General features: G+C 37.0%; 1 protein-coding gene across 1 annotated transcript in view; it reads right to left on the minus strand.

Moving 5' to 3' along the window:
* Nucleotides 1–24,057, minus strand: part of LOC138078041 (disintegrin and metalloproteinase domain-containing protein 5-like) — a 103,622-nt gene that overhangs the window by 49,323 nt on the left and 30,242 nt on the right. The window contains exon 9 of the mRNA XM_068970508.1: nucleotides 17,254–17,349. Coding sequence (XP_068826609.1) covers nucleotides 17,254–17,349 — 96 coding nt within the window. The remainder of the gene's footprint in view (nucleotides 1–17,253; nucleotides 17,350–24,057) is intronic.

Here is a 24,057-nt window from a genome sequence, read left to right on the forward strand (position 1 = left end):
CTCTCCTCCAGGGGATCCTCCTGACCCAGGGATTGAACCTATGTTTCCTGCACCTCCTGTGTTGAAAGCAGATTCTTTATCCACTGAGATATCTGGGAAGCCCTGTATACATAATGTGGTGCTATGTTAATCACTTATAACTCTGGTATAAAAGTTAAAAAATAAAAGCATTAAAAATAACTAGAACTGCAACAATTTGTTCAAGTATTCACTCTATTAAAAATGTTATAATAGCATTAATAGCATGAGATGTGAGGGGAAAGAAGTAAAAGTGTAGAATTTTATATGAAATTGAAGCTGTTATCTTAAATAGCCTGTTATCACCATAAGATGCTTTTATAAGTCTTGTGATAATCACAAAGAAAATACTTTTAGTCAAAACACAAAATATAAAGAGAAAAGAAACAAGGCATACCATCACACACAAAAAAAATCATCACAAAGTAAGACAGTAAAAGAGGAAAAATGGGACAAAAGAACTACAAAATGTACAGAAAGCAACACTATGGCAATAGCAAATCCTTCCTAGTCAAACATTACTTTTTTTTTAATGGGCAAGTGTTTCTTTTAATTATTTTTAATATTAATTTATTTATTTTAATTGGAGGCTAATTACTCTACAATATTGTAATGGTTTTGCCATACACTGACATGAATCTGCCATGGATATACATGTGTTCCCCATCCTGAACCCCCTTCCCACCTCCCTCCCCATCTCCTCCCTCTGGGTCATCACCGAGCACCAGCCCCAAGCACCCTGTCTCATGCATTGAACCTGGACTGGCAATTCGTTTCACATATGATAATATACATGTTTCAATGCCATTCTCCCAAATCATCCCACCCTCGCCCTCTCCCACAGAGTCCAAAAGACTGTTCTATACATCTGTGTCTCTTTTGCTGTTTGAAAGTAAATAAATTATATTCAACAATCAAAAGACACAGTAGACAGATGGACTAAAAACAAGACAACTATATGCTGCCTACAAGAAACTCATTTAAGCCTTCAGGATACAAATACACAAAAAGCAAAAGGATGGAAATAAGTAGTCCATGAAAATGGCAAAGAGAGCAGGGAGGGCACACTTCAGTTCAGTTCAGTTGCTCAGTTGTGTCCGACTCTCTGCAACCCCATGAACCGCAGAACACCAGGCCTCCCTGTCCATCACCAGCTCCTGGAGTTCACCCAAATTCATGTCCATTGAGTCAGTGATGCGCACTAATATCTGATAAACTATCAGATAAAATCAGATAAAAATATCGGAGGGCACACTAATATCAGATAAAATAGACTTTAAGTCAAAAACTCTCACAAGAGACACAGAAGGTTATTATATAATGATAAAGAGATAAATTCATCAAGAGGATATAACAGTTACAAATACATATGCACCCAACCTTAGAATACCTAAATATGCAAAGCAAATATTAACAGAACTAAAGACAGAAAGTCACAAACACAGTAATAATAATAGGTGACTTCATTACCACACTTTCAATATTGGCTAGATCATCCAAAACAGAAAAATCCATAGCAAAACACTAGATTTGAACAACATTACATATCTAATGGGCCTAAGAAACATACAGAGAACGTTCCATCCAGTAGCACCAGAATACACATTCTCTTCAAGTACATGTAGAACATTCTCCAGGATAGAGCATAGGCCAAAGGCAAGTCTTAAAACATTTAAAAAGACTGAAATCAGATCAAGCATCCTTCCAACTTGAAGAAACAATCAAGCTCAGAGTTAGCAGAAGGGAGGTAATAATATATATTAGAGCAGAAATAAGTAAAATAGAGATTTGAAAAACGATTTAAAAAATACATCAAAGAAAACTAAGAGCTGGTATTTTTGAGAAGATAGAATTGGCAAACTTTTAGCTAGGCTAACAGAGGGGAAAAAAGAGACAACTCATAAAATTATAAATGAAAGAGGAGGCATTACAACAGATATCACAGACATTCAAGAGATGATAAGAGACTATAATTATATACCAACAAATTTTATAAACTAAGAGAAACCTAGAAATAACCTTCCAAGATTGAATCATGAAAAATTTGGAAATCTGAACAAAACTATAATGGGCAAAGACACTGAATTAGTTATCAAAGACCTCCCAAGAAAGAAAAGCCTGGGATGATCTGACAGCTTCACGGTTGAATTCTATCAAACAGTTAAAAAAAAAAATTAAGGCAAATCCTCCCTAATCTCTTAAAAAAAAATTGAACACTAGAAAACATTTTCAAACTCATTTTGCAAGACCAGAATTACCCTCACAAAGTCAGGCAAAGACATCTCAAGGAAAAAAAACTTCATGCCAATGAAAACAGATGCAAAAATTCTCAACAAAATACTAGCAAACCAAATTCAATGGCACATTAAAATGTTCATATGCCATCATCAAATGAGATTTAGCCCTGGGATCCAAGTTTGCTTGAACATACATGAATCAATAAATGCAATATACTACATGAACAGAATGAAGGATTTAAATAACATGATCATTTCAATAGACATAGAAAAAATTAATATAACTTTGTTAATAACTCTGACAAAAGTTAATATATTTTCATAATAATAAAACTATCAACTTAGCTATAGGAAGGAATGCACCTCAACATAATAAAGGCCACATAGGATAATCCCACAGCTAACAAGCCAAGGACTCCCTCTCTCACTACTCCTATTCCACTTAGTACTGAAAGTCCTAGCCAGAGCAATGAGTCAAGAAAAAGAAATAAATTACATTCAAATAATTTCTGTTTGCAGATGACAACATCCTATATATAGAAAAACATTTAAAAAAAAAGACTTCACCAAAAAACTGTTGAATAAAAATGAATTGTGTAAAGTTGCAAGATACAAAACCAACATACAAAAATCAGTTGTTTCTTTACAGTAAAAATGAACTATCTAAAAAAGAAATTAAGAAAAAAAATCCTACTTATAATAGCATCAAAAATAATAAAATGCTTGGGAATAATGCTAATTAAGGATATATAAGATCTGCATGCTGAAAATTAGAAGACATTGAAGAAGGAAATCCATGATGAAAAACTGATTTTTTTGTGTGTCCTTTGTAATAAATAAATAATAAAACAATAGTCACAAGTATGCTATATGCTGAGTCCTTTGAGTTCTCTACTGATTCATTGAACCTAGAGACAGTACTGGGGACCTCTAAGAAAGGACAGAATTGTCATCATAACAATTCTGAGTCTTCCAATCCATTCACACGGAGTATTCCGTCACTCACTTAGATTTTTTTTTCTTTTTCTCACAAATGTTTTAAGTGTATTTCTTTTGCACTTCTTTTGTTAAGAGTATTCCTGGGACTTCCCTGGCAGTCTAGTGGTTAAGAATGTGCCCTGAAATGCAAGGGATGAGGGTTCCATCCCTGGTAAGGAAACTAAGATCCCACATGCCAAAGAGTATCTAGAAAGTCTGAGTGCCTTAACAGAAGAGCGAAGATCCTGTGTGCTGCAACTAGAACCCATCACAGCCAAATAAATAAATAAAATGTTTAAAAAGACTGCTTAAAAAAAAAAGGAATATTCCTAAGTATTTTAATGCTGCTGTGAATGGGATTTTAATTTCATTTTCAGATTGTTCATTGCAATTACATAGAAACTCAATTCATTTTTGTACTGTGACTATGTATCTCATGATTTTTTATAAACTCATTTAATTGTTTTAAAGGGTATTTTTGGTGGATTCCTTAGGATTATTATATATATGCCGGAGAAGGCAATGTCACCCCACTCCAGTACTCTTGCCTGGAAAATCCCATGGACGGAGGAGCCTGGTAGGCTGCAGTCTATGGGGTCGCAAACAGTCAGATACGACTGAACGACTTCACTTTCACTTTTCACTTTCATGCATTGGAGAAGGAACTGGCAACCCACTCCAGTGTTCTTGCCTGGAGAATCCCAGGGATGGGGGAGCCTAGTGGGCTGCCGTCCATGGGGTCTCACAGAGTCGGACATGACTGAAGTGACTTAGCAGCAGCAGCAGCATTATATATATGCAAGATCATGTTATCTGCAAAGAAAGAAAGAGAGTTGCACTTCTTCCCTTCCAAATTGAATGTCTTTTATTTCTTTTTTCTTACCTGACTGTACTGTCTGAAGTCTCTAGTACAGTGTTTAATAGAGGTAATGCAAATCTGTATTCTCGCTTTGTGTTTGATTTTAGGGGGAAAGGACTCAGAATTTTGATATTAGTATGATGTTAGCTGTAGGTATTTCATAGATGCTGTGTCAGATTAAGTTCCTTCCTATTTATAACTTGAAGACAATTTTATAAATAAGTGGTTATTACATTTTCTACTTTTAATTAATTTTTATTGGACTATAGTTGTTTTACAATGTTGCATCTTGTTTCTACTGTACAGCATAATGAATCAGCCATATGTATTTGTTGTCGTTGTTCAGTCGCTTGGTCATGTCTGTCTCTTTGCAACCCCATGGACTGCAGCACGCTGGGCTTCCTTGTTCTTCAACATCTCCCAGGGCTTGCTCAAACTCATGTCTGTCGAGTCAGTGATGACATCCAACCATCTCATCCTCTGTCATCCCCTTCTCCTCCTGCCTTCAGTCTTTCCTAGCATCAGGGTCTTCTCTAATGAGTCAGCTCTTTGTATCAGGTGGCCAAATATTGGAGCTTCATCATCAGTCCTTCCAGTGAATATTCAGGATTGATTTCCTTTAGGACTGACTGGTTTGATCTCCTTGCAGTCCAAGGGACTCTCAAGAGCCAGACATATCTCCTCTCCCTTTCAGAATTCCTTCCCATTCAGGTCGCTACCGTGCATTTAGTACAGTTCCCTGTCCTATACACAGTATGTTCCATTAGTTATATTGCTACATCATTTTTCTGCATATTTTGAAATGATCATGTATTTTATTTTCCTTTATTTAAATAATATGGTGTACTACATTAATTAAATCAATGTGCACTACTGAAATAAATCCCTCTTGGCCATGGTGGCATTCTTTTCATATGTTCCTGGATTCTGTTTGTAATTTTAAAAGGATTTTTGCATCAGTATTTATGAGAAATATTAATCTGTAGTTTTCTTGTGAGGCATTGGTATCAGGGTAACACTGTCATCTAGAATGAGTTTTAAAGTATTCCTCTCTCTTACATATTCCGGGAGAGATTGTGGTGTGTTGTATACCACACAATACACAATACACCATACACCAATATACAATGTTATCAAACATTATTATTTCTTCTTTAAATGTTTGACAATTTTCACCAGTGAAGATATCCGGATCTGGGCTTTACTTTGTGGAAAGATTTTAAGTTCCTAACTCAATTTTACACTTGCCTATTCAGAATTTCTATCTCTTCTTAACTCAGTTTTGGTAATTTGCATCTTAGGAATTTTTCCATTTCACATAAATTGTCTAATTTGCTTGAATATACTAGTTTAGTATATTTTCTTATAATTATTTTAAATCATATAAGATCTGTATGGATTCTCCTCTTTAATTTCTAATTTTGGTGATATGTTACCTCTCTTTTTTTCATGGTCTAGGTAAAAGTTTGTCCATTTTTGCTGATTCCTTTTGAAAGAAGCAACTTTGGTTTCACTGATTTCCTCTCAACCATCATTATTTCTTTCATGATGCTGACTCTGGATTTAATTCTCTCTTTTTTGTACATTTATAAAGTACAACCTTATAGAATAGTTTCTTTAAATATTTAGATATTTCAATATGTTTAAGTATTTAAAGCTAAAATTTTCCCTCTAAGTACTGCTTTAGCTGTACACCTCTTGATATGTTGCTTTTTATTTATAATTTATAATTTATAAATAATACATATTCTGCTGTTGCTGGGTGGAGTGTTAAGTAGGTGTCAATTTGGTCCAGTTGCTTGATAGTGTGGCAAATGTTTTCTATATCTTTGCTATTTTCAGCATAGTTGTGGGAGACCCTAAGCCAGCCCTAGCAAAGCTTAATCCAGATTCCTGACCCATAGAAACTGTGAGGATAATTTAAGTTTGGGGATAACTTGTTAAGCAATAATAGATAAGTAACATACCATGACCTTATAAAACTTGGCCCTCGTCTATATCTCTGACCCCTTCTGTCTTAGTAGGAGCCCTCCACAAAACAGGATTTGAGGCAAAACTTATACGCTAATGCTTCATTAAGGTTTGGGAGACTAGATAGACAAAAGCAAAACAAATAAATATAATTGGTACATGACCAAAGCTTAATCAAAAATTGTATGTACTTTTTCTTTCAGGGAGGTTTTCCCTGGAAATAATACATGAAACATGGCATCTGAAGTCAATCTGTCACTAGAACTGAGCAGAAAACCATAGCCAAGCATACTGAGATTATCCCATAGACTCAGTCCAGTGTACCATCTCCTACCACATTGCTATAGCAAATTGAGTGATAAATTAAATAGTCGTATTTCAATGAATTCTTACAGAGTTTTATTTCATTGCCTATAAAACAAGAGATAGTTTACAAAATGTCTGACTTGTCAACCACATTTTAGAAACATGTATAACAGTCTTCTTAAATAATCATTATTTGAATCAGCGTTTCTAACAAAAAATCCATATTTTGGAAATCAATATGAATTAGACATTTGTTTTTTAATCAGAAGCACTGAAAAACATGGCTTAACAATTCTGGAGAAGCACATAAACAAGGGCCAATACACTCTTTCCTTATCCATCATTAAACTTGAAGAGCATACCACTTTTATTCCTTTATTGAATTCCCAGTTCAGTATCTTTCTATTGCTTCTTTTTCTTGAATCTTTTAAACAAATTCTTCTCTTTGTCATTTATGTATTAACTCAAATGTCACTCCCTAGAGTGACATTTTCTGTTTAGCTTGGCTAAAATACACTCTCAGTCACTCTATTCTATTAGCTTACTTTATTTTTAAATCATTTATCATTATACAAAGCTGTATCTTTAATGTTTGTTTGTTTGAAGATTTATTCTCTGCAATACCCACCAAAAGACTGTGTGGAGTAAACTATTTTCTAAATTAGTGAATGAATGAACAATTTCAAGCTGCAAACACACTGTAAATGCGTATCAGCTCATAGCACCACTCTTCTATTTCATCCAAAGTTCACTGACCTTTGATCTGTATATTTTTGTTGTTATTTATTCTGTTCTTCACTGCTATACATTACTTTTAGGGATATGAGTAAAGTAGAGTGATGTTCAGCTGTCACATTTAACTGGAACCAATTTTTCTTTGATATTGGTTAAGAAATCACTGTGTTTTCAGTCCTATTTATTTTTCTCCACTTTTCTTTCTGCTCTAATCCTTGCATTTAACTCTACCTTCTCTTTTATAAGGCATTTTAAAATTAATTAATTTATCTATTTTCAGCTGCACTGGGTCTTTGTTGTTGTGCATGGGCTTTCTCTAGTTATGGCAAGCAGGGGCTACACTCCAGTTGGGGTGCATTGGCTTCTCATTGTGGTGGCTTCTCTTATTGTAGCACATGAGCTCTAGAGCATGCGGGCTTCCGTAGTTGCAGCGTGAGAGCTCTCGAGTTGTGGCACACAGGCTTAGCTGCCCTGCAGCATGTGAGATCTTAGTTCCCAGACCAGGGATCAAACCCGTGTCCCCTGCATTGACAGGTGGATTCTTAATCACCAGAGCACCAGAAAAATCCTATCAATTGGTGGGCTACAGTTCGCAGAGCTACAAAGAGTCAGACACAAATGAAGTAACTTAACACACACACATATCTGTTAAGGGGTTAATATCCAAAACATATAACAGGCTCATATGACTCAATATTTAAAAAAAAAAAAAACAAGCAAGCAAGCAAACAACTTGATTTTAAAATGGACAGAGAGCCTGAATAGGCATATTTTCAAAGAAGGTATATGGATGGCCAACAGGCACATGTAAAAATGCTCAGCATCACTAATCAGGGAAATGCAAATAAAATTTCACAATAAGGTATCACCTCACACCTGTCAAAATGGCTATCATCAAAAAGACAACAAATTGCAAGTGTTTATGAGGATGTTGGAGAAGGAAATGGCAACCCACTCCAGTGTTCTTGCCTGGAGAATCTCAGGGATGGTGGAGCCTGGTGGGCTGCCATCTACGGGGTCGCACAGAGTCAGACACGACTGAAGCTACGAGGATGTGGAGAAAAGGGAAACCTGGCACCCTGTTGATGGGAATATAAATTGTTACAGTCACTATGAGAAACTGTATGGAGGTTTCTCAAAAAGTAAAAATAGAACTACTTTGATCCAGGTTATATATTTGAAGGATACAATACCAGTGTCTTGAAGACATAGGTATACCCCCATATTCATTGCAGCATTACTCACCATAGCCAAGATAAGGCGATGACCTAAGTGTTGAGCAATAGATGAATGTATTCAAAGAAATGGAGTGGAATAATATTCAGCCATAAAAAAGTAAGGAAATCTTGCCATTTGCAGCAACAAGTAGGGACCTTGAGGGCACTATGCTAAGTGAAATAAGTCAGACAAGAGAAAGACAAAGATTGTATGACTTCACATGTGAAAAGTTAAAAAGCCAAACTCCTCATATTGGTGGTTGCCAGAGGATGTGGGATAAAGAAAGTGGGAAGATGTAAGTTAAGGATACAAAATATCAACTATAGGGAGCATAAAGATGGCGGAGGAATAGGACGGGAAGACCACTTTCTCCCTCACAAATTCCTCAAAAGAACATTTCAACGCTGAGCAAACTCCACAAAACAACCTCTGTAGGCTGGCAGAGGACAGCAGGCAACCAGAAAAGCAGACCATTGTCTTCAAAAACAGGTAGGAAAAAATATAAACGACGAAAAAGGAGACAAAGGAGGTGGGGAGGGAACTCCGTCCCGGGAAGGGAAGCCCGTCCCGGGAAGGGAAGCCTGTCCCGGGAAGGGAATTTTAAGAAGAGAGGTTTCCAAACACCAGGAAACACTCTCCCTGCCGAATCTGTGGCGAGTCTTGGAAACCCAGAGGGCAACATAACAGGAAGGAAAAATAAAGAAATAATTAAAACCAAGAGATTACAAGCCCAACAGTAACTCCCCCAGCGGAAAAGCAGCACAGACGCCTGCATCCGCCACTGGGAAGTGGGGGCAGGGCAGGGACGCGCGGGAGGCGCGGGCTGCAGTGCTTTGTAAGAATCGGGCAGGAACGCCCCACGCGCAACCAGAACGATCTAACTTGCGCTAGCAAACCAGACTGTGGGATAGCTACAGCACGAAAAGCTCGAACATAAGACGCCGCCAGGACCGAGCACAGAACAAAGGACGGAACGGAAAAAGCCGGCTGCAGACCATCCCCCGCCGGGGACAGGCAGCCAGAGCCGTAAGGACTGGAAAGGCGCAATTGCAGACCCGGAGAGACTTTACTTACCTAACTGCAAGCGGGCTTCTTTGCTAAGACTTCTGAGGGTGCTGGACAGTCACAATCTGCCTCACGGGGGACGCCAGCGGTCCACCCAGAAAGTTGAGCAGCAGCGACAGAAAAGGTGACAAGCCGCGGTGATCACGCTCGCCAAACTCCTGAGCTACTCGGACCTGGGAAGGGCACAAAGCGCAGTCCCAGCCGAATCTGTGCCTCTGAGGGCTGCCTGAGCGCCAAACATGAGCAGCTTGGACCGGGAAGTGCACGCAGCCTAGGGCCGGCCCCAGACGGTTCCCGGCTGTGCATCGTAGAGCCGGAGCGGTTTGTGCGCCGCGAGAAGGGACAGGTCAAGCGGGGCTGTGACACTGTGAGCACACAACAGCGCTATTTGTTTGCGGCATCCCCCCTCCCCACAACGCGACTGAACTAGTGAGCCTGAAAAACCAGCAAACGGAAGAAGTTAAACAGAGGGAACCACCTTGGAAGTGATCCCACACGGCCCAAAACATCAGAGAAGAGCCAGATATATTTTTACTATTTTAAAAATCATTCCTTTTTTTTTTTCTCTAACCTTTTTTTTAAATTGTTAAGTCTTCTATTTCTCCTCTAATTTTTATTACTATAACCTATTATTACTATTTTTTAAAAAAAAAGACTTTTTTTTTTTTTTTTTAAGGCAAACACCATATATAGCCTTTGGATGGTTGTTGGTGGGGTTTTTTTTGTTTGTTTGTTTTGTTTTTTTTGTTTGCTTGTTTTTTTTAATAATTCTTGGTTTTTTTTCTTTCTTTCTTTCCTGCTTTTTCCTTCTGCTTCTTTTCTTTAATATTGTATTTTTGAAAATCCAACCTCTACTCTAGATTTTTAACCTTTGCTCTTAGGTTTTTGTTGTCAATTATGTTCATTTAAAAACCCAAACTTCACTACCCAAGTTTACCTGAGAGCGAGATTACTGGCTTGACCACTCTCTTCTCCTATGGACTCTCCTTTTTCTCCACCAGGTGGCCTCTGTCTCTTTTCTCCCCCATCTCTTCTCTATCCAACTCTGAATCTCTGTGTGTTCCAGACAGTGGAGAACACCTAAGGAACTGGTTACTGGCAGGATTTGTCTCTCTCCTTCTCATTCCTCTCTCTTATCCTCCTGGTCACCTCTGTCTACTTCCTCCCTCTCCTCTTCCCTGTATAACTCCGTAAATACCTCTGAGTGGGCCAGACTATAGAGCACACATAAGGAAGTGACTACTGGCTAGCTTGCTCTCTCCTCTTTTGATCTCACCGCATCTCATTCCAGTTACCTCTAACTACCCCCTCCATCTTCTCTTCTCCTTGTAACTCAGTGAACCTCTCTGAGTGTCCCTCAATGTGGAGAAACTTTTCATCTTTAACCTAGATGTTTTATCATCGGTGCTGTATAGATGGAGAAGTCTAGAGGCTACTGTAAAAACTGAAGACCAGAAGCAGGAGGCTTAAATACAAAGCTTGAAAACATTAGAGAACTCTTGAATTCAGGGAACATTAAGCAATAGGAGCTCATCAAATGCCTTCATACCTACACTGAAACCAAGCTCCACCCAAGGGCCAACAAGTTCCAAAACAAGACATATCACTCAAATTCTCCAGCAACACAGGAACACTCCCCTGAGCTTCAATATACAGGCAGCTCAAAATTATTCCAAAACCTTTGACGTCTCATAACCCATCACTGGTCACTCCACTGCACTCCAGAGAGAAGAAACCCAGCTCCACCCACCAGAACTCCAACACAAGCCTCCCTAACCAGGAAACCTTGACAAGCCACTGATAGAACCCCACCCACAGTGAGGAAGCTCCATAATAAAGAGAACTCCACAAATTACCAGAATATAAAAAGACCACCCCAAACGCAGCAATATAACCAAGATGAAGAGACAGAGGAATACTCAGCAGGTAAAGGAACAGGAGAGTTGCCCACCAAACCAAACAAAAGAGGAAGAAGTAGGGAATCTACCTGAGAAGGAATTCCGAATATTGATAGTGAAAATGATCCAAAATCTTGAAATCAAAATGGAATCACAGATAAATAGCCTAGAGACAAGGATTGAGAAGATGCAAGAAAGGTTTAACAAGGACCTAGAAGAAATAAAAAAGAGTCAAAATATAATAAATAATGCAATAAATGAGATCAGAAACACTCTGGAGGCAACAAATAGTAGAATAACGGAGGCAGAAGATAGGATTAGTGAAATAGAAGATAGAATGGTAGAAATAAATGAATCAGAGAGGAAACAAGAAATACGAATTAAAAGAAACGAGGACAATCTCAGAGACCTCCAGGACAATATGAAACGCTCCAACATTCGAATTATAGGAGTCCCAGAAGAAGAAGACAGAAAGAAAGATCATGAGAAAATCCTTGAGGAGATAATAGTTGAAAACTTCCCTAAAATGGGGAAGGAAATAATCACCCAAGTCCAAGAAACACAGAGAGTTCCAAATAGGATAAACCCAAGGCGAAACACCCCAAGACACATATTAATTAAATTTACAAAGGTCAAACACAAAGAACAAATATTAAAAGCAGCAAGGGAAAAACAACAAATAACACACAAGGGGATTCCCATAAGGATAACAGCTGATCTTTCAATAGAAACTCTTCAGGCCAGGAGGGAATGGCAAGACATACTTAAAGTGATGAAAGACAATAACCTACAGCCCAGATTACTGTACCCAGCAAGGATCTCATTCAAATACGAAGGAGAAATCAAAAGCTTTACAGACAAGCAAAAGCTGAGAGAATTCAGCACCACCAAACCAGCTCTCCAACAAATTCTAAAGGATATTCTCTAGACAGGAAACCGAAAAGGGTGTATAAACCCGAACCCAAAACAATAAAGTAAATGGTAACGGGATCATACTTATCAATAATTACCTTAAACGTAAATGGGTTGAATGCCCGAACCAAAAGGCAAAGACTGGCCGAATGGATACAAAAACAAGACCCCTCTATATGCTGCTTACAAGAGACCCACCTCAAAACAAGGGACACATATAGACTGAAAGTGAAGGGCTGGAATAAGATATACCACGCAAATAGAGACCAAAAGAAAGCAGGAGTGGCAATACTCATATCTGATAAAATAGACTTTAAAACAAAGGCTGTGAAAAGAGACAAAGAAGGCCACTACATAATGACTAAAGGATCAATCCAAGAAGAAGATATAACAATTATAAATATATATGCACCCAATATAGGAGCACCGCAATATGTAAGACAAATGCTAACAAGTATGAAAGGGGAAATCAACAATAACACAATAATAGTGGGAGACTTTAATACCCCACTCACACCTATGGACAGATCAACTAAACAGAAAATTAACAAAGAAACGCAAACTTTAAATGATACATTAGATCAATTAGACCTAATTGATATCTATAGGACATTTCACCCCAAAACAATGAATTTCACCTTTTTTTCAAGTGCTCATGGAACCTTCTCCAGGATAGATCACATCCTGGGCCATAAATCTAAACTTGATAAATTCAAAAAAATCGAAATCATTCCAAGCATCTTTTCTGACCATAATGCATTAAAATTAGATCTCAATTACAAGAGAAAAACTACTAAAAATTCCAACATATGGAGGTTGAACAACACACTTCTGAATAACCAACAAATCACAGAAGAAATCAAAAAAGAAATCAAAATATGCATAGAAATGAATGAAAATGAAAACACAACAACCCAAAACCTGTGGGACACTATAAAAGCAGTGCTAAGAGGAAAGTTCATAGCAATACAGGCATACCTCAAGAAACAAGAAAAAAGTCAAATAAATAACCTAACTCTACAACTAAAGCAACTAGAAAAGGAAGAATTGGAGAACCCCAGAGTTAGTAGAAGGAAAGAAATCTTAAAAATTAGGGCAGAGATAAATGCTAAAGAAACAAAAGAGACCATAGCAAAAATCAACAAGGCCAAAAGCTGGTTCTTTGAAAGGATAAATAAAATTGACAAACCACTAGCCAGACTCATCAAGAAGCAAAGAGAGAAAAATCAAATCAATAAAATTAGAAATGAAAATGGAGAGATCACAACAGACAACACAGAAATACAAAAGATCATAAGAGACTACTATCAGCAGTTGTATGCCAATAAAATGGACAATGTGGAAGAAATGGACAAATTCTTAGAAAAGTACAATTTTCCAAAACTGAACCAGGAAGAAATAGAAAATCTTAACAGACCCATCACCAGCACGGAAATTGAAACTGTAATCAGAAATCTTCCAGCAAACAAAAGCCCAGGTCCAGACGGCTTCACAGCTGAATTCTACCAAAAATTTCGAGAAGAGCTAACACCTATCCTACTCAAACTCTTCCAGAAAATTGCAGAGGAAGGTAAACTTCCAAACTCATTCTATGAGGCCACCATCACCCTAATACCAAAACCTGACAAAGATGTCACAAAAAAAGAAAACTACAGGCCAATATCACTGATGAACATAGATGCAAAAATCCTCAACAAAATTCTAGCAATCAGAATCCAACAACATATTAAAAAGATCATACACCATGACCAAGTGGGCTTTATCCCAGGGATGCAAGGATTCTTCAATATCCGCAAATCAATCAATGTAATTCACCACATTAACAAATTGAAAAATAAAAACCATATGATTATCTCAATAGATGCAGAGAAGGCCTTTGACAAAATTCAACATCCATTTATGATAAAAACTCTCCAGAAAGCAGGAATAGAAGGAACATACCTCAACATAATAAAAGCTATATATGACAAACCCACAGCAAACATTATCCTTAATGGTGAAAAATTGAAAGCATTTCCCCTAAAATCAGGAACAAGACAAGGGTGTCCACTTTCACCGCTACTATTCAACATAGTTCTGGAAGTTTTGGCCACAGCAATCAGAGCAGAAAAAGAAATAAAAGGAATCCAAATTGGAAAAGAAGAAGTAAAACTCTCACTGTTTGCAGATGACATGATCCTCTACATGGAAAACCCTAAAGACTCCACCAGAAAATTACTAGAGCTCATCAATGAATATAGTAAAGTTGCAGGATATAAAATCAACACACAGAAATCCCTTGCATTCCTATACACTAATAATGAGAAAGTAGAAAAAGAAATTAAGGAAACAATTCCATTCACCATTGCAACAAAAAGAATAAAATACTTAGGAATATATCTACCCAAAGAAACTAAAGACCTATATATAGAAAACTATAAAACACTGATGAAAGAAATCAAAGAGGACACTAATAGATGGAGAAATATACCATGTTCATGGGTTGGAAGAATCAATATAGTGAAAATGAGTATACTACCCAAAGCAATTTACAAATTCAACACAATCCCTATCAAGCTACCAGCCATATTTTTCACAGAACTAGAACAAATAATTTCAAGATTTGTATGGAAATACAAAAAACCTCGAATAGCCAAAGCAATCTTGAGAAAGAAGAATGGAACTGGAGGAATCAACCTGCCTGACTTCAGGCTCTACTACAAAGCCACAGTCATCAAAACAGTATGGTACTGGCACAAAGACAGACATATAGATCAATGGAACAAAATAGAAAGCCCAGAGATAAATCCACACACATATGGACACCTTATCTTTGACAAAGGAGGCAAGAATATACAATGGAGTAAAGACAATCTCTTTAACAAGTGGTGCTGGGAAAACTGGTCAACCACTTGTAAAAGAATGAAACTAGATCACTTTCTAACACCGCACACAAAAATAAACTCAAAATGGATTAAAGATCTAAATGTAAGACCAGAAACTATAAAACTCCTAGAGGAGAATATAGGCAAAACACTCTCAGACATAAATCACAGCAGGATCCTCTATGATCCACCTCCCAGAATTCTGGAAATAAAAGCAAAAATAAACAAATGGGATCTAATTAAAATTAAAAGCTTCTGCACAACAAAGGAAAATATACGCAAGGTGAAAAGACAGCCTTCTGAATGGGAGAAAATAATAGCAAATGAAGCAACTGACAAACAACTAATCTCAAAAATATACAAGCAACTTATGCAGCTCAATTCCAGAAAAATAAACGACCCAATCAAAAAATGGGCCAAAGAACTAAATAGACATTTCTCCAAAGAAGACATACTGATGGCTAACAAACACATGAAAAGATGCTCAACATCACTCATTATCAGAGAAATGCAAATCAAAACCACAATGAGGTACCACTTCACACCAGTCAGAATGGCTGCGATCCAAAAATCTGCAAGCAATAAATGCTGGAGAGGGTGTGGAGAAAAGGGAACCCTCCTACACTGTTGGTGGGAATGCAAACTAGTACAGCCACTATGGAGAACAGTGTGGAGATTCCTTAAAAAATTGCAAATAGAACTACCTTATGACCCAGCAATCCCACTGCTGGGTATACACACCGAGGAAACCAGAATTGAAAGAGACACATGTACCCCAATGTTCATCGCAGCACTGTTTATAATAGCCAGGACATGGAAACAACCTAGATGTCCATCAGCAGATGAATGGATAAGAAAGCTTTGGTACATGTACACAATGGAGTATTACTCAGCCGTTAAAAAGAATTCATTTGAATCAGTTCTGATGAGATGGATGAAACTGGAGCCGATTATACAGAGTGAAGTAAGCCAGAAAGAAAAACACCAATACAGTATACTAACACATATATATGGAATTTAGAAAGATGGCAATGACGACCCTGTATGCAAGACAGGAAAAAAGACACAGCTGTGTATAACGGACTTTTGGACTCAGAGAGAGAGGGAGAGGGCGGGATGATTTGGGAGAATGGCATTCTATCATGTATACTATCATGTAAGAATTGAATCGCCAGTCTATGTCTGACGCAGGATACAGCATGCTTGGGGCTGGTGCATGGGGATCACCCACAGAGATGTTATGGGGAGGGAGGTGGGAGGGGGTTTCATGTTTGGGAACACATGTAAGAATTAAAGATTTTAAAATTTAATAAAAAAAAAAAGGAAAAAAAATCAACTATAAAATGGAAAAAAGAAAAAGAAAAACTGTCTAGGGATCTAATGTACTGCATGGAGACTATAGTTAACAATAATGTTATTATCTACCTGAAAGTTGCTAAAACTGTAAATCCTAAGTGTTCTCAGTATGTGAAGAGGAAGATGTGTTAACTAACCTTATTGTGCTCATCATTTCACAGATCAAACTTACAGCAATTTGTTACACTGTATACCTTAAATAATGTTACATGTAGATTATATCAATAAACATGGGGGAAAAAATCATGTTCCTCCTCCAGTCTTAAGAATGCATGCCATTTACCCTGTTCAAGAGTATATTTCTTACTCCTTGGGATGCCAGTAGATTGTTCTGGGTGCTGGGCAATTTTCAGGGATTCATTAAATGCTTTTTTTTTTTTTAAGGAATCGAATGGTTGTAACAGTATCTGAATGAATTCTGAAGGAACAGGGGTTTTTACCAGAATACAGTAAAGAGAAGTCAGCCAATAAAAAAAAAAACTAATCTAACCTCCTGCACTCATGTGAAGTAGAGTGATAGAAAACAAGAACTTAATAAGGTTGTCCAAGATGTATGTTGATCACAGAGAAACCCCAATGAGTACAAGAAGGATTTGTAACAAGGTAAACAAATGGAAAGTCAAATCAGGAAAGAAAAAAGTCAGGCATTATGTACAGGAGAGTCCTGGATATGATAGGTTACAAAGTAGATTGAAGAGTGACAGGGCTCCAGTGCTGCTTGGACAAAATATTATAGGGAGGACTAAATATAGTATTGAGATGTTTTCCATCTCCTTGAAACAAGTATCTCAAGAAATTTAATACTTAGATATTATAAAATACAGTTTGCCTCCTACCTTGCAACTCGATGAACAGCATTCCCCCGAACCACATACTGCACCATTTTTCTTTATACATAATCTAGCATCACAGCAGCCTGGATGAGTACACGTCTGTAAACAAATGCTTTGTTACTCAATCATGCATGACTAGGTACACTCCTACAAAAGTGCAATACAAAATTTATTTACAAAGTCTAAGCATGTCCTAAAATCCACAGCTTGAGTAATTCCTTTCTTTATCTGAGACTTACTGAAATCAACATCTCATTCAGTAGTTTGTAAAAGAAATGTGTCATTTCACTACATTCAATATAATTTGAACAATATTAATACACTACTGAGGGGCCAAAACCTTACAGGAAATAGTTATTCTGTATCTTGTTAACTATCATTTTCTTATATTATCACTTTCATAATAGATGTTTACATATGGAATGTCTCTGATGTGAAGCTGTCAAACAAAACCTCAAATCTCTGTCCCCTCAAAAGTGGTCCAGAAGCCAGGCTGGTCTATCCAGACCTCTGATTTCACTGGGAGCTGGCCCCATATGCATTTGCATTTTATAAGATTCAGTGTCTTAGATAAATTTTCCCAGTTATTTCAATAGCAAGTTTGTTCTAAACTCTGCAATTTACTAACATTAGAAGTTTGAGTTTCCTGCTGAGTTTCCTGTCTTTTTCCTTACTGGTATTTTAGTTGGTATTTTCAATAAACAGCTTCACCACAGGCAGCAATACTATATTTTAAAAAGGTTATTTATTTCATATATTGACTCATGTAATCCTGTACTGACAGTTTAAATATACCTTTCTTAGCTTTATTTTCCCCTTACTGTCTCTTTGAATCAAAAGTTTGGTTATTCTTAGTTTAGGGGGTTTGTCTTCTTCAACACAGCTGTATTTGCAAGGGCAGACTTTCTTTTTTAAATTAATTTATTTATTTTAATTGGAGGCTAATTACTTTACAATATTCTAGTGTGTTTTGCCATACATTGACATGAATCAGCCATGGGTGTGCATGTGTCCCCCATCCTGAACCCACCTCCCTCCCTATCCTATCCCTCAGGGTTGTCCCAGTGCACCAGCCCTGAGCACCCTGTCTCATGCATCAAACCTGGACTGGCAATCTATCACATATGGTAATATACATGTTTCAATGCTATTCTCTCAAATCATCCCACCTTTGCCTTCTCCCACAGAGCAAAAGTCTGTTCTTTATCTCTGTGTCTCTTTTGCTATCTTGCATATAGGGTCATCATTACCATCTTTCTAAATTCTATATATATGCATTAATATACTATATTGGTGTTTTCCTTTCTGACTTACTTCACTCTGTATAATAGGCTCCAGTTTCATCCACCTCATTAGAACTGATTCAAATGCCTTCTTTTTAACACCTGAGTAATATTCCATTGTGTATATGTACCACAGCTTTCTTATCCATTCATCTGCCAATGGACATGTAGGTTGCTTCCATGTCCTAGCTATTGTAAACAGTGCTGCAATGAACATTGGGGTACACGTGTCTCTTTCAATTCTGGTTTCATTGGTGTATATGCCCAGCAGTGGGATTGCTGGGTCATATGGCAGTTCTATTTCCAGTGTTTCAAGGAATCTCCACACTGTTCTCCATAGTGGCTGTACTAGTTTGCATTCCCACCAACAGTGTAAGAGGGTTTCCTCTTCTCTGCACCCTCTCCAGCATTTATTGTTTGTAGACTTTTTGATAGCAGTCATTCTGACCAGCGTGAGATGGTACCTCATTGTGGTTTTGATTTGCATTTCTCTGATAATGAATGATGTTGAGCATCTTTTCATGTGTTTGTTAGCCATATGTATGTCTTCTTTGGAGAAATGTCTGTTTAGTTCTTTGGCCCATTTTTTTTATTGGATCATTTATTTTTCTGGTATGGAGCTGCATGAGCTGCTTGTATATTTTTTAGGTTAATTCTTTGTTAGTTGCTTCATCTGCTATTATTTTCTCCCATTCTGAATGCTGTCTTTTCACCTTGCTTCATTTGGCAAAAGCTTTTAAGTTTAATTAGGTCCCATTTGTTTATTTTTGCTTTTATTTCCAATATTCTGGGAGGTGGGTCATAGAGGATCCTGCTGTGATTTATGTAGGAGAGTGTTCTGCCTATTTCTTCTCTAGGAGGTTTATAGTTTCTGGTCTTACATTTAGATCTTTAATCCATTTGAGTTTATTTTTGTGTATGATGTTATAAAGTGTTCTAGTTTCATTCTTTTACAAGTGGTTGACCAGTTTTCCCAGCACCACTTGTTAAAAGATTATCTTTTCTCCATTGTATATTCTTGCCTCCTTTGTCGAACATAAGGTGTCCATAGGTGCGTGGATTTATCTCTGGGCTTTCTATTTTGTTCCACTGATCTATATTTCTGTCTTTGTGCCAGTACCATACTGTCTTGATGAGTGCAGCTTTCTAGTATAGCCTGAAGTCAGGCAGGTTGATTTCTCCAATTCCATTCTTCTTTTTCCAGATTGCTTTGGCTATTTGAGAGTTTTTGCATTTCCATACAAATTGTGAAGTTATTTGTTCTAGTTCTCTGAAAAATACTGTTGGTAGCTTAATAGGGATTGCATTGAATCTGTAGATTGCTTTGGATAGTATACTCATTTTCACTATATTGATTCTTCCAATCCATGAGCATGGTATATTTCTCCCTCTATTTGTGTCATCTTTGATTTCGTTCACCAGTGTTTTACAGTTTACTATATATAGGTATTTTGTGTCTTTAGGTAGATTTATTCCTAAGTATTTTATCCTTTTCATTGCAATGGTGAATGGAATTGCTTCCTTAACTTCTCTTTCCCTTTCTTAAGCAGAGAATGCTCTGGCTATTTCAAAATGTTTCCTTTTCCTCTCCTTCTGCCAGAAACATAAGACTTTTCTCCAGTATTCACTGTGACAACCAGTTCAAGTTTCTGCAGGTAAAGTGTGAGGGCCTTCCTATGACTCTGTTCCCAAGGAGTTTTAAACTATGAGTTCACATTAAGCCTCCAGAAATTTGTCAATTACAGTTCAGGTTTTCCTATCCAGATGTTGGTTCCCAAAAGGTTTTAGCTTGTGGGTTACTACTCCAGTAGTTGTGATTCTCTGCATTCACCTGTTGGTTTTTCCAGTTTGGGGGGCAGTTGTTTACTCTGTGACCTCACTTCTCTGATGGATGTGAGAGCTTTTTACTTGTTGCAAAGACTAAGAAGTGACTTCTAAGCTTCTCACATGTCAGACTAGAAATCATAATTCTTATCTTTTGACGTAATTGAATAAGAGTCCTTTAATTGGCTTTTGATATACACAGATATATATATAGTGTATATATATATGTTTGAACATATATGAATTATAAATGTTTTCTTCTATTTCAGACTCTAGCATTTTATTTTTCTTAAAAGAGCCTGAAAGAAAAAGTTTCTTCCAATAAACTTGATGAAGTACAAATTACATTGTTTTTCTTTAAAATCTCATTCTTATTTGCCTTCTCTAAGAATTTTTTGCCTATCACGAAGTCAGAAAGACTGTCTCCTATGTTTTATGCTAAAAGCTTTAGGATTTTTGCTTTTTTATATTTAAAGTATTTGATCCATTTCAGTTAGTTTTTCTGTATGATGAGATATCAACGTTTATTTTATGTACATTGATTTCTAGTTCATGTGTTACTTTTGTTGGAAAGATTTTCACCCATTGAACTGCCTCAATATACTGCAGAAAATCAATTAACCATGTAAACGTTTTATATATGGATTCTCTGTATGGTTTCATTAAGGGATATATTTATGCTTTGGCCAATACCATACTGTTTTACTACAACTTTATAAACAGTTTTGAAATTTTCAGAAAATTAGTGTATATGCTCCATTTTTGTTCTTTTGCTTTGAATGTTTTAGGCTCTGCATTTCCAGATACATGTAGTATTAGCTTGTAAATTTCCACAGAAAGATGGTGGAGTTTGGATTGGGATTATGATACAGAGCTGACATCTTAACAATACTGTATCTCCCACTCCATGAAAGTGGGATATGTCTCCATTTCAATCTTTCATTTATCTGAGCAATGAAAGATTTTACTGCACAGCTCTTGAATGCATTCTGTTAAATTTATCTCTGTTTAATGTTTTTAAGACAATGTATATGAAATTGCATGTTTTAGTTTATTTTCCATTTGTTGATTGTTTTTACATAGAAATCTATGGAATTTGGTTCATTTGCATTCATTAATTAGCTTTAGAAGCCTTTGGGAGTAGATTATTTAGGAATCTCTACTCATGTGGCCCAGTATAATTTGACTAAAGACAATTTTAATCTTTCTTTTCATTCATGTGAGTTTCTTTGTCTTGCCTTACTGCAATGGCAGAAGCACCCACTGCAGTGTTAAAAGGAAACAGGAAGAACGAATCTTTTTATCTTGCTCCATATATTAAGGAGAAATAATGAATCTTTCACCAGGAAGTGTGATAATAGTTGCAAGTTTTTAAGAGATGTACTTCATTAGAGTGAGGAGGTTCTCTTCTATTGGTGGAGTGATGAGAGAGTTTATAATGAATTGCTGCTAAATTTTCTCATTTTTTTTCCTTCATCTATTCTGTGATTGTGGCAAATTGCATTGAATGCCTTTCAATTATCTTGATGAATATTGCAAGTGCACTTAAAAAGAATGTCTAAATCTAGCTGTCTAATACATTGGCCTATGTTAAGTCGCTTTAGTCGTGTCTGACTCTGCAACCCTATGGATTACAGCTTGCCAGGATCTTCTGTCCAAGGGATTCTCCAGGCAAGAATACTGGAATGGAGTTGCCATTTCCTCCTCCTTTATTTATTGGGCTATAAATATCAATTATATTAAGGTGGTGGATAGTACTGTTCAGGTCTTATACACCCTTACTGATATTTTTATCTAGTTCTATAAATTACTGACAGATATGAAATAAACCTCCAAATATGATCATCTATTTGTCACTGTATCCCTTTAGTTCTATCAGTAATTGCTTCAAGATATCCAAAGATTTAATATATGTGTAAATTATGATATGTTTTTCACATATTTTAAACATATATATATACGACCATATACCCTTATTATTGTTATGCCTTCCTTATATACTTTTTATCTTTTTGAAGCATTTGTCAATGTTGATGTCACTGTCATTGTTCAGTCACTAAAAGTCATATCCAGCTCTTTGCAACCCCATGGACTGCAGCATGCCAGGTTCCTCTGTCCTACACTATCTCCTGGAGTTTGCTCACATTCATGTCCATTGACTCAGTGATACTATCTAACCATCTCATCCTCTGCTGCCCCCTTTTCCTTTTGCCTTCAGTCTTTCCCAGCATCGGGGTCTGTTCCAATGAGTCAGCTCTTCACATCAGTTGTCCAAAGGATTGGAGCTTCAGCTTCAGCATCAGTCCTTCCAGGACTGAATATTCAACGTTGGTTTTTTTTTAAGGATTTGCTGGTTTGATCTCCTTTCAGTTCAAGGGCCTTTCAAGAGTCTTCTCCAGCACCACAATTGGAAAGCATCAATTCTTCTGCACTCAGACTATTTTATGGTTCAATTTTCAGATCCACACATGACTACTGGAAAAACCATAGCTTTGACTATACAGACATTTGTCAGCAAAGTGATGCCTCTACTTTTTTAGTATGCTGTCTAGGCATTATTCTATATTTTTTCATTTTTGTATTTTGTATTTAAAAACTAAATATATTTGGCTGTCTTATATTTACTGTTTTCCTGTTATATTCTTTTCTGCTGTTTTACTTTCTACCTTAGAAGGCATTTGGGCTTAAAATACAATCCTTACAGATAGCATGTAATTTGTTCTTGATTGTTATTTAGCCAGACAGTATATATTCAGATTTGGGCCTATTTATGTTGATTATTAATAAGTCTGTATGTCAGTCTGTCATTTTGCTGCTTATTTCTTATTTATCTCATCTTGGTTTTACTCCATGATTTGCTTTGTGTTCATGAACTATGATTAGTATTTTATTTTAATTCTTCTATTGGCTTTTTTATATAAGTTTGCATAATGTTAAAATATTTGCTCTAGGATTTACAGTAAGTTTCTTTAAAATACTATAATCTATATAGAGTTAATACTGATTTCTTTCAGATAAATTATAGAAACCTTGAACCAGTTTATTTCAACTCTTCCATCTTTAGTGCTATCATGGTTATTATATAGATGAACATACGTAGAGATCCATACAGACACATATATATTCACATATATGCAGATACATAAATGTGCATCAGTCAGTTCAGTTCAGTTCAGTTGCTCAGTCATGTTCGACTCTCTGCGACCCCATGAACCGCAGCACGCCAGGCCTCCCTGTCCGTCACCAACTCCCGGAGCTTACTCACACTCGTGTCCATTGAGTCGGTGATGCCATTCAGTCATCTCATCCTCTGTCATCCCCTTCTCCTCCTGCCCCTAATCCCTCCCAGCATCACAGTCTTTTCCAATAAGTCAACTCTTCGCATGAGGTGGCCAAAGTATCGGAGTTTCAGCTTTAGCATCATTCCTTCCAATGAAATCCCAGGTTGATCTCCTTCAGAATGGACTGGCTGGATCTCCTTGCAGTCCAAGGCACTCTCAGGATTCTTCTCCAGCACCGCAGTTCAAAAGCATCAATTCTTCAGCGCTCAGCTTTCTTCACAGTCCAACTCTCATATCCATACATGACCACTGGAAAAACCATATCCTTGACTAGACGGACCCTTGTTAGCAAAGTAATGTCTCGGCTTTTGAATATGCTATCTAGGTTGGTCATAACCTTCCTTCCAAGGAGTCAGTTC

The sequence above is a fragment of the Capricornis sumatraensis genome, chromosome 4 (genome assembly GCF_032405125.1).
Source record: "Capricornis sumatraensis isolate serow.1 chromosome 4, serow.2, whole genome shotgun sequence".
Taxonomy (NCBI): domain Eukaryota; kingdom Metazoa; phylum Chordata; class Mammalia; order Artiodactyla; family Bovidae; genus Capricornis; species Capricornis sumatraensis.